The sequence below is a fragment of the Ursus americanus genome, chromosome 28 (genome assembly GCF_024610735.1).
Source record: "Ursus americanus isolate L20-20 chromosome 28, mUrsAme1.1.p, whole genome shotgun sequence".
Taxonomy (NCBI): domain Eukaryota; kingdom Metazoa; phylum Chordata; class Mammalia; order Carnivora; family Ursidae; genus Ursus; species Ursus americanus.
Genome location: NC_142154.1, coordinates 26,286,599 through 26,298,303, shown reverse-complemented (window position 1 = coordinate 26,298,303; position 11,705 = coordinate 26,286,599). Strand labels below are relative to the sequence as shown.

Sequence of the window (11,705 nt, the reverse complement as noted above, 5' to 3'; positions counted from 1 at the left end):
CTAAGAGAATAAATCCTAAAACTTCTCAGGACAAGGGAAAAATATATATATATGTTATTGTTGGAGGTGGATGTTAACTAAACTTAATGTGGTAATCATTACACAATACACGTATGACAAGTAATTATGCTGTACACCTTAAACTTACACGGTACCAGCTGAACATTTCTTGAGCTACGGGAGCATCCAGAGTCACGCAGAGGTCTTTTTGGCTGTCCCCCCCGCCCCAGAAACTTGCATCTCCTATTACTAGCATTCATCTCCACTATCTGAGTGCTCAAAAGCACAAGGAGGGGTGCAAGATCTTCCCATTTATTCCTTCAGCAACTATGCACCAAGCACTCTCCCTTCGCTAAGGAGCACTCTCGCGCCTAAGAACAGGGAAGAAAATGACCCAGTGGTCCCTGCCTGCCAGGAGTTCACAGTCTGGGTGGGGCGGGGGGGATGGACGAAAGCACAAAAGCGTAGACATGTGAAAAAAAAAAAACAGCAAGTGTTGTGGTGAAAATGAGTGGGTTGCTGTGAGGGAGGACTGTGGAGGGTCTGCAAGGCCTCACTGGGGTGACATTGCTGTTAGCAAAATGACGAGAGGAAGCCACTCTGCACAAGTCTTGGAGCAGGGTGTCAGGGAGAAGGCACCACTGGTACAGAGACTCAGGCAAAAGTGGATTTGATCAGCAAAGGTTAGAGAAGTGGCCAGTGTGGCTGGAGGGAGCCTTGGAGGAAGGGGGTGGGCAATGGTGGCATGGCCAAGTTCTGGGGCCTCGTGGGCTGTGTCAGTTATCATTTCCTCTCTGACTATATTGCCCCAATACCTTGCATTTTAAAACCACAAATATTTAATATCTCACCATTTGTGTGCACCAGCTGTCCAGGCATGACACCACCTGTGTCTCTGCTGTGTCTCTGCCTTAAGATGTATCACAAGGTTGGGGCTGTAGCCCCAACTAAGGCTCGACTGTGCAGGATTTGCTCCCAAGTTCACTCACAGGGCTCACAAATGCAGTTTCAACAGAGAGCCCGAGATCTTTCCCATGTGTCAGCTTGGGCACTCCCTTGGTTCTCTTTTATGTGAGACTCTAACAGGGCAGCTCAAAGCATCAGTGCCTGATTCCCTGGGGATGTGACAGAGAGAGCAAACCAGAGAGAGAGAGAGAGCCAGGGAGAGAGAGAGCCAGGGAGAGAGAGAGAGAGGAAACGCAAGAGATGGAGTGAGAGGAAAGTGAGAGCCTTTTTGACATTTTGTCTAAAATTTAGACATCCCATCACATTAGCTATATTCTGTTGGTCATGAACCAGTTTCTAAACAGTTAGTGGTTACACGGGGATGTGTATACCAGGGGAGGGGAGGGGATCACTGAAAGCCATTGTGGAGGCAGTCCACCCCATAAGCTGAGATGACGTACATGGGTCTCATTCTAAATATAACAGGAGACAATGGACAATTTTATGCCAGAGGATGACAATATCTGAATTAACATTAATTTCATCCACCCATGGGTCTGACCTAGAAATGAGGCAAAGTTGGAAGTGACTTTTCCAATACCACACTGCTGGAACGCAGGTCTGCTCTGAGTGGTGTTCCAACCCCTTCTTGTAATTCTTCAATCACTAAATTGTGCCATAGATACATAGGACACCATCCCACAGGTGTAATAGATATAATCTCAGATACAACTGATGAGGTCCCTAGAAAGTAGGTTCTAGCCTCATCCCTTTTGTGCAGGTTTGGTGACTGGGGAGGACCTGAGAGGCACAGTGATTTTGCCAGGACAAAGAATAGTAAGAAAAAGGAGGCCCCAAATCAGCTCTGTCTTCTCAAAGTTAGGATCTTCATGACATTTTCAGGGATCTGTGAAGAGGGATGATTTGACTAATTTTGTACAGTTAAGGAGTTGGCATGGGGGAGGAGGAGGAGCAGTAAGCAGTCCATAGGGGTAAGTCTGGTTGAAAGAAGGGGCCCTGGTAACAGAATCTTCAAAAAGTGACCTACTTGTTTGGTCAGAGACCTCAACAGAACTTAGAACTCTGGTAACCAAGTACCTATATTCTAGAGATAGCCCCCTACCCAGCTCACTTGACTGGAGACAGTCAGGAGAGGAAGATGTTCCGATGTTGTCTCTCCGGTAGCAGAAGATCTGGGCCCAAGAAAGCTCAGACTGAGAATCTTTTTTGTCGTTGTAGACATTGGCTCAGCCATCAGTCCAGACGAATCTGGTCATTATGGAGAAGGCACCGAAAGGTAACACAGAAGAGCCCAAGGCAGGCCAATTCAGGCTGAGACAAAATTGTGATTCCCCCTGAGCAGCCCCGCACCTCTTGTCCCTCATCACGTGTGTGTGTGTGTGTGTGTGTGTGTGTGTGTGAGTGTGTGTTGTGTGTTGGGGATGGAGGAGGCAGGGATTCAGGGTTGGGTCCTTCCTGGGCAGAAGCTGGTTGGTAGGTGTTGGAAGCCTGGTGGTTCTTTCATGTTCATACCTTGGGTCATGGCTGGTGCATGAGAAGGTGAATTTCTCTACCCATATGTTAATCCCGAGCCCTATAGGTTTTATCTTGTTTCCTCTCTGGGTAGAGTTCTTTGCAGATGCCCTACTCTGCCCCAACTGTGGAACAGATTTTCTCTTGAGAGTATCCCCCGGTGGCAATGTCCAGACATGTCCTTTATTCCTCCTGGCCAAGCTATTAGGCACTGTCTTTGCAGAACTCAAACCAGGAGATCATCGAGGAGCTGACTGATGGGTTCAGCTACTCCTTCTCCCTAAGCAAGGGGCAGATGCACCAGGACAACAAGAAGAGCCGACACTGGGCTCGGGTAAGTGTAGGCACAGTGGGGGTTACAGGTTACCACAGCCGGGACTGGGGTGGGCCCAGAACCCAGACTCAAATCGGACAACTGCCTGGCACCATCCCAGGAATGTGGTTACTCCATATCCTTCCCATCCCTGTCAGGAGCTGACCAAGCCTCAGGTAATTTCGTGGGAATGTCATGCAGCCTACTCTTTAGATGGCTCTCAGTTCTGATGTGCATGATCTTGAGCAACCCTACGAAATCCCTAATCCTCTCTTTCCCAATATCTACAGTGGGGAAGTTTGTTGATGACTCACTGGGATAATCCTCTTAATATGGGCTATTAATACAGAGAGGTGCTATTGTTTTCAGCTAACAAAATGCCTTGAAGGTATCAATTATTCATCATTCCCCCCAAATCAAAATGTACTTCTATTTATTTTACTTAAAAACTTTTCTTTTTTAATTTAAATTTTACTTAGTTAACATACAGTGCAGTATTGGTTTCTACAGTGGAAGTCAGTGATTCATCACTTACATACAACACCCAGTGCTCATCACAAGTGCCCTCTTCAATACCCATCACCCACCTAGCCCATCCCCCCCCGACCTCCATCAACCCTCAGTTTGTTCTCTATCATTAAGAGTGTCTTATGGTTTGTTTCCCTCTCTCCTTTCACCCCCCCTTTCCCGTATGTTCATCTGTTTTCATTCTTAAATTCTACATATGAGTGAGACCATACAGGAAATGTACTTTTAAAGCCTAGAACATTTTATGGTATAGGCACTCAGGTGCCTCTTCTTGCACAAGTTCTTGAGGTGGTGGGAATTTCCAGTCTGAGCTCCAGACCCTGATCTTCCTGGTGGCTCATAGTGATATGCTCCTCTTGTCCACCAGCGTGAAAAGGAGTCCACACTGTGCCTGGATGAGGCCCGCACAATGCAGACACTCCAGGAAGGCACAATTCAAATGTTAGAGTCCCTGGTACCAGCATACCCAAGATGTGAAAACATCTCCTACATCACTACATTCCTGGACCCCTACCAGGCCTTCACCAGCTCCCAAACGATCCTGGATTATTTTTTTAAAAGGTGAGTGCCTGCTCCCTCCATAGCATTATGGCGAGTCTCCTGCCTACTAACTGTGTGTCTGGGGAATGTCAACACACCTCTCTGAACTTCACCTTGCTCTTCTGAAAAGTAGGGTGGCAAAAGAATAAACATGACAGAGTTACTGTAGGAAATCGTGGGATAAGCCCATGGTAGGTGCTTACCTGGTACCTGGCTCTGCAGAAAGGACTGCTGGACGTGCCGGGCATCTTCATGTTTGGTATTTCTCTGTCCCTAGTGAAGGAGTTCTCTGTCTTGCCCCTCCCAGGCCTGTGGCCTCTGTGAGTTTGGAAAAGCACATGGAAAGCAACCCGGTTTCCCAATTGCAAAGAAGTTTTGAGATTCCATCCCACTATTCCTGGTGCTTTGGTGTAGTCATATTAGGTCTCTCTGAGGGCAGGAAGAGGAGCCCTGGTCCCACTCAGATGTCTGGGGAGGTTCTGGTTGGGGTTCATTCATTCGACAATATATATTAAACACATGCAGGAACTTTTGTAGACACTAAGATAATTCAGTGACTGAAGCAGACTCAATCCTTGGGCCTCAATTCTAGTCTGAGAATTAGAGCGTCACACTAGATATCATAAGCAGTCATGTTCTCAGTACATTAGATGTGATGACCTCGTGACCTCCTGTAGATACAGATGCACCCTCCCATGTTTGGACGTGGACGAAGGAACAGAAGAACAACTGAAAATGTAAGTAGTCTTTGGGCCTAGAAGCAGAATGGGATAGTAAGGGAGCCCCTGGGGAAGGACTGGTAGTCCCCTGATCTCACACATGTTTGATTCCCATAGAGGTCTGAGGTCTGAGGGCTTCCACTGCATGAGAAAATGAGTCAGAGAGGTGTGGATGGGGTCCTAAGCCCCCTGGGAGGCAGAGGAGAGGCTGGGCTGAGTCAGCCCCTGAGAGACTCGTCGTTTCCCCACTCCGATCTTACACTCCCTGCCCTGTCCATATCCATCTCTTCTGACCACTACCACTGGGGCCCAGAATAGTAGGTGTGGTAAGCAGCCTGCTCACAAATATGCCATAAACCTCAATCCTGACGATCATGAGCATGGAAGATGGGGTAGGCTATGCCCAGGCCCTTTGGGAGACAAGTGTCAGTGGGAAGATGAGCCTCACAAGGATCTCTTTTAGATGTGCTCCTTGACCATGCCTTCCATTGCAAAAATGGCCACAGAGTGGTTGGGAGTGGGGTGGGGCCATCTTTTGGTGCCCAGACACAAGGAAGGGGGATGTGGAAGCATGGTGTGGAACAAAAGGATGGGCCTCTGACTCTGTTCCATACACGACTTCCCCCAGGGCCCTCTCTCCCATCTTGCACACCTGGCCAGATCAATACTTACAGGAGGACTGGCAGACCCTCTACCATCTTTGGTTAAAACTAAAGGTGGCGTACATGCACACCAACTTGCCTGGCTTAGACCTGAAGCGCCGTGACCCACTTTCCATGGTCCATTTGGAACATCTAGTGCCTATTGAGGCAGAAAAAGAGGGTAAGGGGGACTTCAGTCTGGGAAAAATATCTAGGGTGGGGTTCATGTGCTGGGTATTCCCTTAAAGGCAGTAGGATCCTTCCTGTTTTTGGAAAGACGCATGGAAACTCAGGTACATTGTTGAACTTTTCTCTTTATCCTCTGCGGTGCCAGCTCCAGTGCCCCAGCCCACTGCCAAGTCAGAACAAGGGCCAACTCTGGATTTAGAGCTTGTTCCAGCTCTGTTTTTACCACCACCTTTAGTGATGGAGCCACCATCAAGGGCTCCAGTATTGGAGCAAGAGCAAACATCAGCTCTGGCACAAATGCCGAGCCCTGAACCGGAGTCAGCTGGACCTTCAGCTATATTCAGAACCTCATCTCCACCTCTGAAAGTAGACACAGAGCCAGCTCCAGCCTCAGAGGCCTCCTGCCCCTGGCATGTGGCCAGTAAGAGCAGTCCAACTGAGGAGAAGCCTGACCTCATGGCCTTTCCTCCCCAGCTGGTGGCAGAACAATTAACAGTAATAGATGCGGTGAGCAGCTGGTTTCTTGTTGGGAGGGGGGGCGGGGATTTCCTCTGCCATCAGCTGCCCCAGACCTGCCTTTTCCTGATCTGGACTCTTACGATCTGGATTCAAAACCCAGTTCCACCACCTGCCATTTGTGTGACGTGGGTAACTTTCTTAGCCCCTGTGCCTTTGCTATCCACCTTGGTCAGGACAGATGGACACTAATAGCACCTGCTGCAAAGGTTGACTGTGCAGATTAAATGAGGTAGAACAGATAGAGCAGCCAGGCCCATGGGTTGGCACCCATTTGCCCAGGAGGCTCAGCAGCCTCAGCACTTATTAGGCACCTGGTGTGTACTTAATTACAAGGAGGACAAACAAGGCCATGGCTGTAGCTGTCACAGGAGAATGGGCATCTCAATAGAAAGAGCAGAGGGTGATCAGCATGGGTGAAAGATGCTCCCTTGGGAAGAACCAACTTGAACCACCTTCTGGAATCGTAGAGTTAATGAGGATGGGCTGGATGCAAATGACTCCTTCCTTCCCCACCAGTCATCCCATGCTGTATGCCCTCAGTAGACAGAGAACAAAACCTAGGCACTCCCACAAGGCTCAGACATTTCCTCAGCTTCCTGAGCTCCAGGTCTAGACCAGTCACTCCTGCCTGGGACTGTGGGGGACTGTGAACACTGAGCTGGGGTGTGGCAGTGCCAGGTGACTCTCTCCTTGGTCCCCAGGAGCTATTCAAGAAGGTGGTACCCAGTCATTGCCTGGGCTTCATCTGGTCCAAGAGGAACAAGCCTGGCAATGAGCACCTGGCACCCACAGTCCGTGCTGCCATCACCCATTACCAAAGTGTAACCAGTTGTGTCATCACCACCTGCCTCAGGGACCTGAGCATGACTGCCCAGGACAGGGCCAGGGTAGTGGAGTACTGGATCCAGGTGGCGCAGGTATGCTGGGGAGTTCCAGTGGAGTCCCACTCTGGATTCTTGGGAACTGCCTCTTCACCTTCTCAGTTCTGTGGTCTGAGCCCCTCCACGGTCCCTAGGCCTTTCCTGCAAGAGGCACACTGACTTTGACTCACATGTGCCAGTGGTGGGCTTCCTACCTGGCTTCTTCTTTGAATTAAACAAAATCCTCCTCCCTGTGAGTGTTACTCTTCTGGCCCTAAATGTGCACTTCCAGGGCTCCCTGAGTATCTGTCTCATCTGGGGGTGCGGGGGAGGCAGGGGGAGAGATTTAAAATGAGGGGACTGAAGCTAGAGCAAATAAGGCTCTAGCTCCCCACCTCACAGCTCCTCCTCTTTCCTCCCCAGGAGTGCCAAATTCTGAGGAACTACTCCTCTTTGCATGCAATCCTCTCTGCTCTGCAGAACACCTCCATTTGCGGTCTGAAGAACACATGGCAGCAAGTTTCCAGGTAGATAGGCCTCTCTCCACAGGTCAGACCAGGATGGATTAGGGGTCTCTCATGCATCTGCCATTGCTCCCTCAGTCAGCTGGGAGCTCCTGGGAGGCAGCAAACCCTGGAGACAGAGACTGGGCTGATGTTGGGGTCTTTAGCCTCTCTGGGTCCTCAGTCCACCAGTTCTGCCTCGGGAGGCAGTTTCTTTATATATCAGATACCGGGTTGGTTTAAGTTGGAGATATTCAAGTGTTTACAGCAACAGAGAAAACCAAAACTAGGCAACACAGAGAAGCTCAACAGAAATGCGAATAGAGGCCTCAGGTGACCACCATGGGAGGTCCCCTCCCCAGTCACACAGAGACCTTAGCGCACAGAGGAACCCAGGGAAAACACTCATTCAGGTGAAGCTTTTGGCTCTGAAATAAAAGGGACTTGCCCTCAGATCCCTCACATTATTCCTAAATTTTTCTTTTTTCTTTTCTCTCCTCTCAGGAAGAACTACCAAAAATATAAGAAGCTGCAAACCCAAGACAAGGCACTGAGCAGGGACCTGATGACCAGGGTAGAGTGGAGGCTGGGGGTCTGGAAAGAGAGGAGGACTGAGAGGGGAGGGGGACTGTGCAGGATGTGGTTCTGTTAGTTTCCCACTTAATGTTTTAGACTTTCTGGACTAACAAGAAGAGGGACCCGTGTGGCCTATGGCCAAGTGGGGGGGGGCACTTTGAGGTACAGGGGTCTCTGGTCATAGTGTATGGCGGTGTCGGCTGGGCTGTCCAGCTGGCAACATTAGCAAATCTCTTGCTTCCGTGAGAGCCCATCTTGCTGGCACGAATCTTCCTCTAGGCTATTGAGTGGATGGGATGGTTAGGGATTCCTCTCTTTCCTAAACCAGCCCAGCCTGCTCTCAGAAAGCCTGGACTCTGCTTGTTCTTCTGTTTTCGCAACACCTCCAAGGGGAGGGCATCTCCCAGGGGATTCCCATGGACCCGGTGGACAAAAAGGCTTCCCGGGCTTGGGTCCAAATGGCTGGGCCAGAGACAGATATGTGTGCATTCTGTGACACCACACTGTGCACTCACCTGCTACTTCTCACCTGAGTGTCCAGTTGACAACGACATATGCCCTCAGGGGCTAATGAGGAGCGTCTGGGGGCAATGATAGATTCACAGTGGATCCTTCCTGAATGGGCCTCAGCAGCTTCATGTTAGTGGGGAAACAAAGTGTCCTGTCATCCTCTTCTCTGTCAGCCAGACGTAGCACTTTCAGGGTTCCCTTCCTGAGTGAATGAAGAAAGACTGCTCCGCTGAGGAATGCCCTGAGGAGCTGGTGCTTGGGAGAGGTGAAATATTTGGCTTTGCCTTGGTTCTGGTCTGGGTGCAGAGACTCCAGATGGGCTAAGGCAGGCAGGAGCTGCTTAACCGGACTTTGAGAACACCCCATCCCTCTCCATCTGTGGCTTGACCCAGTCAGGGGCCTGGACATTCCTCAAGAGCCCAGAGGAAAGGATTTCTGGTCAGTGGTGGTCTTTGACTGAGTGAGAGCTGCTGAGAATAGGGTCTCTGGCTAAAAGGGAACAGTGACCTCTCAATCTGTGAGCCCCCGAAAAACTTATTGCCCCTCTCGGGCCTCTGTCTCCTCATCTGGGAAGTGGGGAGATGATGATTCTGTCGTGCAGGCCTCAGCAAGTGGTGATGAGGTTCAAGGGAGGAAAGGAATGTGTGGATCTTTCTGTCCACCTGGATGTGCGAGGGCAAGAAAAGTGATGACAGAAATATGGCATTGGGTCCTCAGGAGACCCTGTGACGGGGGTGGAGTTCTCACCCTTTTCAGATGAGGGAGCAGGCTCAGGGAGGCCAAGCCTGTGGTCCCTAGGTCACACACAGAGTGAGTGCGGGAGCTGGGATTGATCCAGAATCAGAACACACTGGGAAGATAGAATAACACTGGTACCAGATAACTCAGGTCAGATGTCCTGTGGCCAAAACCAGTAGTGCTCAAACCATTTGAGTGAGGGGAGTGTAGCCTCACTGACCCCATCCTCAACCCTGGCAGGAGGCACCCTCCAAGTTTGTCACCCAGGACATAAACACCCAGGAAACCCAGGAGAGCCAGCAGCAGAAAGTAAGTGTGCCCGTGGGGCAGGGGATCCAGGGTGAGAGCAGGGGCTCCCCCTCCAGCAGGAGGCCTCCAAATCAAGAGAGGAGGGGCCTTCTTACACCAGCCCTGACTCCTCTTGTCACAGCGCCTGAAATCCTTCCTTAGAAGTGACCAGGAAGATGGTGTGTAAAGCTGGGTGCAGGATGGATTTGGGGGTAGGGAGGGGCCTGGGACCACATAACCCTGCGATTTGCCAAAGTCAGGTCCTGGGAAGTAATTAGGAGTCTGGTGGTTTTGGAGGGTGAGGAGAGGAGGAATTGGGGGGAGGCTGCTGAGGGACATAGCCTGCTCCATGTGGGAACCCTGGGGTGGGCCAAGAGGCTGAGGGTGAGGAGTTTTCTGTGGAAAGCTGTGGGGGCTCCTGAGAGCAGGGGCTCATCCCACCCCTACCTATGATGGCACAGGGTGTTGTCGCCTACCTTCAAACATTCATCAATGACCTGCTTATGCTGCACCTGACAATGGAGGAATATCTGGAGGTGAGTTAGCCTGGGGACTGAGCAGGGAACCATGACTGAGGCTTGGGAGTAGAGAGCCCCTGTGCTGAGACCTGAGCTGTCAGAACTTGGCAAACCTCCTCTCCTGAGAACCTCATAGCCACTCCTGTGAGCTGGTAAATCATGCCCATCTTAAGGGTGAGTGAAGGGAGACTCCGCATAAGACATTGGACTGGGCTCCCCAGGCTGGTCAAGCAGCAGACATGCCTGACTGCAAAGTGCACAAGGTTCTGACAGAGCTGGAATCAGCCTTTTCCTCATATGATGCCCCTTGCGGAAGAACGAAGTCTAGCCCCCTCCACGTCAGGAAGCACATAAGTGAATGAGCAGTCCCTTCCTGCCTGAGGCCTCAGCTTCCTCGTATCATCACCAGAAAGGGCTGGGCTATAACGTCCCTGAGCCTCTGAGCCTCTGTCCCCATGCCCCCACTTCTTTGGGCCCAGAACCTGGCTGGAGCCTTGTCCTGTTTTCTGTATGTGTCTGGCCCCCTTGCGGGACCTGGCGGTAGTGCAACATGAGAAGAAGTGGGCATAGAGGGGCTAGTAATGGCTACTGGGCTCTTTCTGATGGATTTTGATTGTCTGCCTTCCAGGGGGGAGAGCTCAATCTCAGGAAGAGGAATGAGGTGAGCAGCTGTGACACCTCCTGCAGGAGAAGTTGGGGAGTGGAAATCAGAGACCTCCACCCCCACCCCCAACAGATTGCTCCCTGGATCCATCGCGTGTTTTATGTTTATTGGGCAAGTTTGATAGCAGAGAAGTGTAATACCCGGCCAACTGACGTTTGGGGGTGGGGGTTGGGGGTAGATTCAAGGCAAACTTCCTTTAGGACGGGCTATTTATACCTACCTCTCAGAACAGACATGGTCTGGATGGAATTGAGGGAAGGCAGGTTCCCATGTATGCAAAGACCTAGGACCTATCCCCTGGCCCATTCCTCGTACCCCATGAGGCCTTCCAGCATCCCCCATGAGCTCTTGTCTGTATCCTGTCCTCCTCTCTGGCCCCAGGAATATGAAATAATGAGGGAGATCCTGCTGCTACAGGTGGCTGCAAAGAATTACAACCTCAACCCCGAGGAGCAATTTGGGGCCTGGTTCCGAGACATGGAGAGGCTCAGTGAGAAAGAGAGGTGAGATGGCGCCAGGCCGGAGGTGGGGGAGGGCAGTGGTGGACTCTCCCTGGTGGCCAGTCCAGAGAACCTGTGTCCATGGCTCTCCGGACAGCCCCAGACCTTTTTGCACTGTGACCCCTGGAGTACCTGGACTTTAGCTGCTGGTCAGACACTGGGAAGGACATCTTAACTGTGGCTCCTGATAGGCTCATAGGTGTCACTCTGTCCTGTAGCTACATCCTGTCCTGCCAGCTGGAGCCCCGCTCCTAGTCAGCCAGCAGAACTGTCAAGGCCAGGAAGAGCCAGCCACCATCAAGCTCAGGGGCAAGTGAGTGTCCAGCCTGGCAGTGCAACCTCTTCCTCAGCTGTGGGGACACAACTGGGATGCTTGGGGGTTCCAGGACCCCTGCTCTGAGGGGAAGGAGACCATTGGGAGGCTCTTCCTGTGGTCCCCTGAAGGCCAGGGGAAGAGGTAATGATCCCACCCATCTCCCTGACTTCTCCAAGGCCTATATATACCTATTTGGAGGGGCGATATTTAGTAAATGCTAGATTTAAATATCTTTATATTAAAGTCCTGTTGCTTTTACAGCCCGAGAGTTATTTGATTCTTTTACTTCCTATGCTAATTTAAAT

General features: G+C 50.9%; 1 protein-coding gene across 1 annotated transcript; it reads left to right on the top strand.

Annotated features, from left to right (window-relative positions):
* Positions 1 to 5,637: 5,637 nt before the first annotated feature.
* Positions 5,638 to 11,125, top strand: LOC148107578 (ral-GDS-related protein-like). Its single transcript, XM_087856559.1, has 7 exons — positions 5,638 to 5,915; positions 6,629 to 6,844; positions 7,211 to 7,314; positions 7,795 to 7,920; positions 8,951 to 9,044; positions 9,355 to 9,423; positions 10,966 to 11,125. The coding sequence occupies exons 1-7, from the start codon at positions 5,646 to 5,648 to the stop codon at positions 11,089 to 11,091; spliced, it is 1,005 nt and encodes a 334-aa protein (XP_087712685.1). The 5' UTR covers positions 5,638 to 5,645; the 3' UTR covers positions 11,092 to 11,125.
* Positions 11,126 to 11,705: the final 580 nt, after the last annotated feature.

Coding starts and splice junctions, on each gene's coding strand:
- LOC148107578 (XM_087856559.1), top strand. CDS start 5,646: ATGGAGCCACCATCAAGGGCTCCAGTATTGGAGCAAGAGCAAACATCA. Junction 5,916..6,628: donor AATTAACAGTAATAGATGCG/GTGAGCAGCTGG, acceptor CTTGGTCCCCAG/GAGCTATTCAAGAAGGTGGT. Junction 9,045..9,354: donor ATCTTTCTGTCCACCTGGAT/GTGCGAGGGCAA, acceptor CAACCCTGGCAG/GAGGCACCCTCCAAGTTTGT.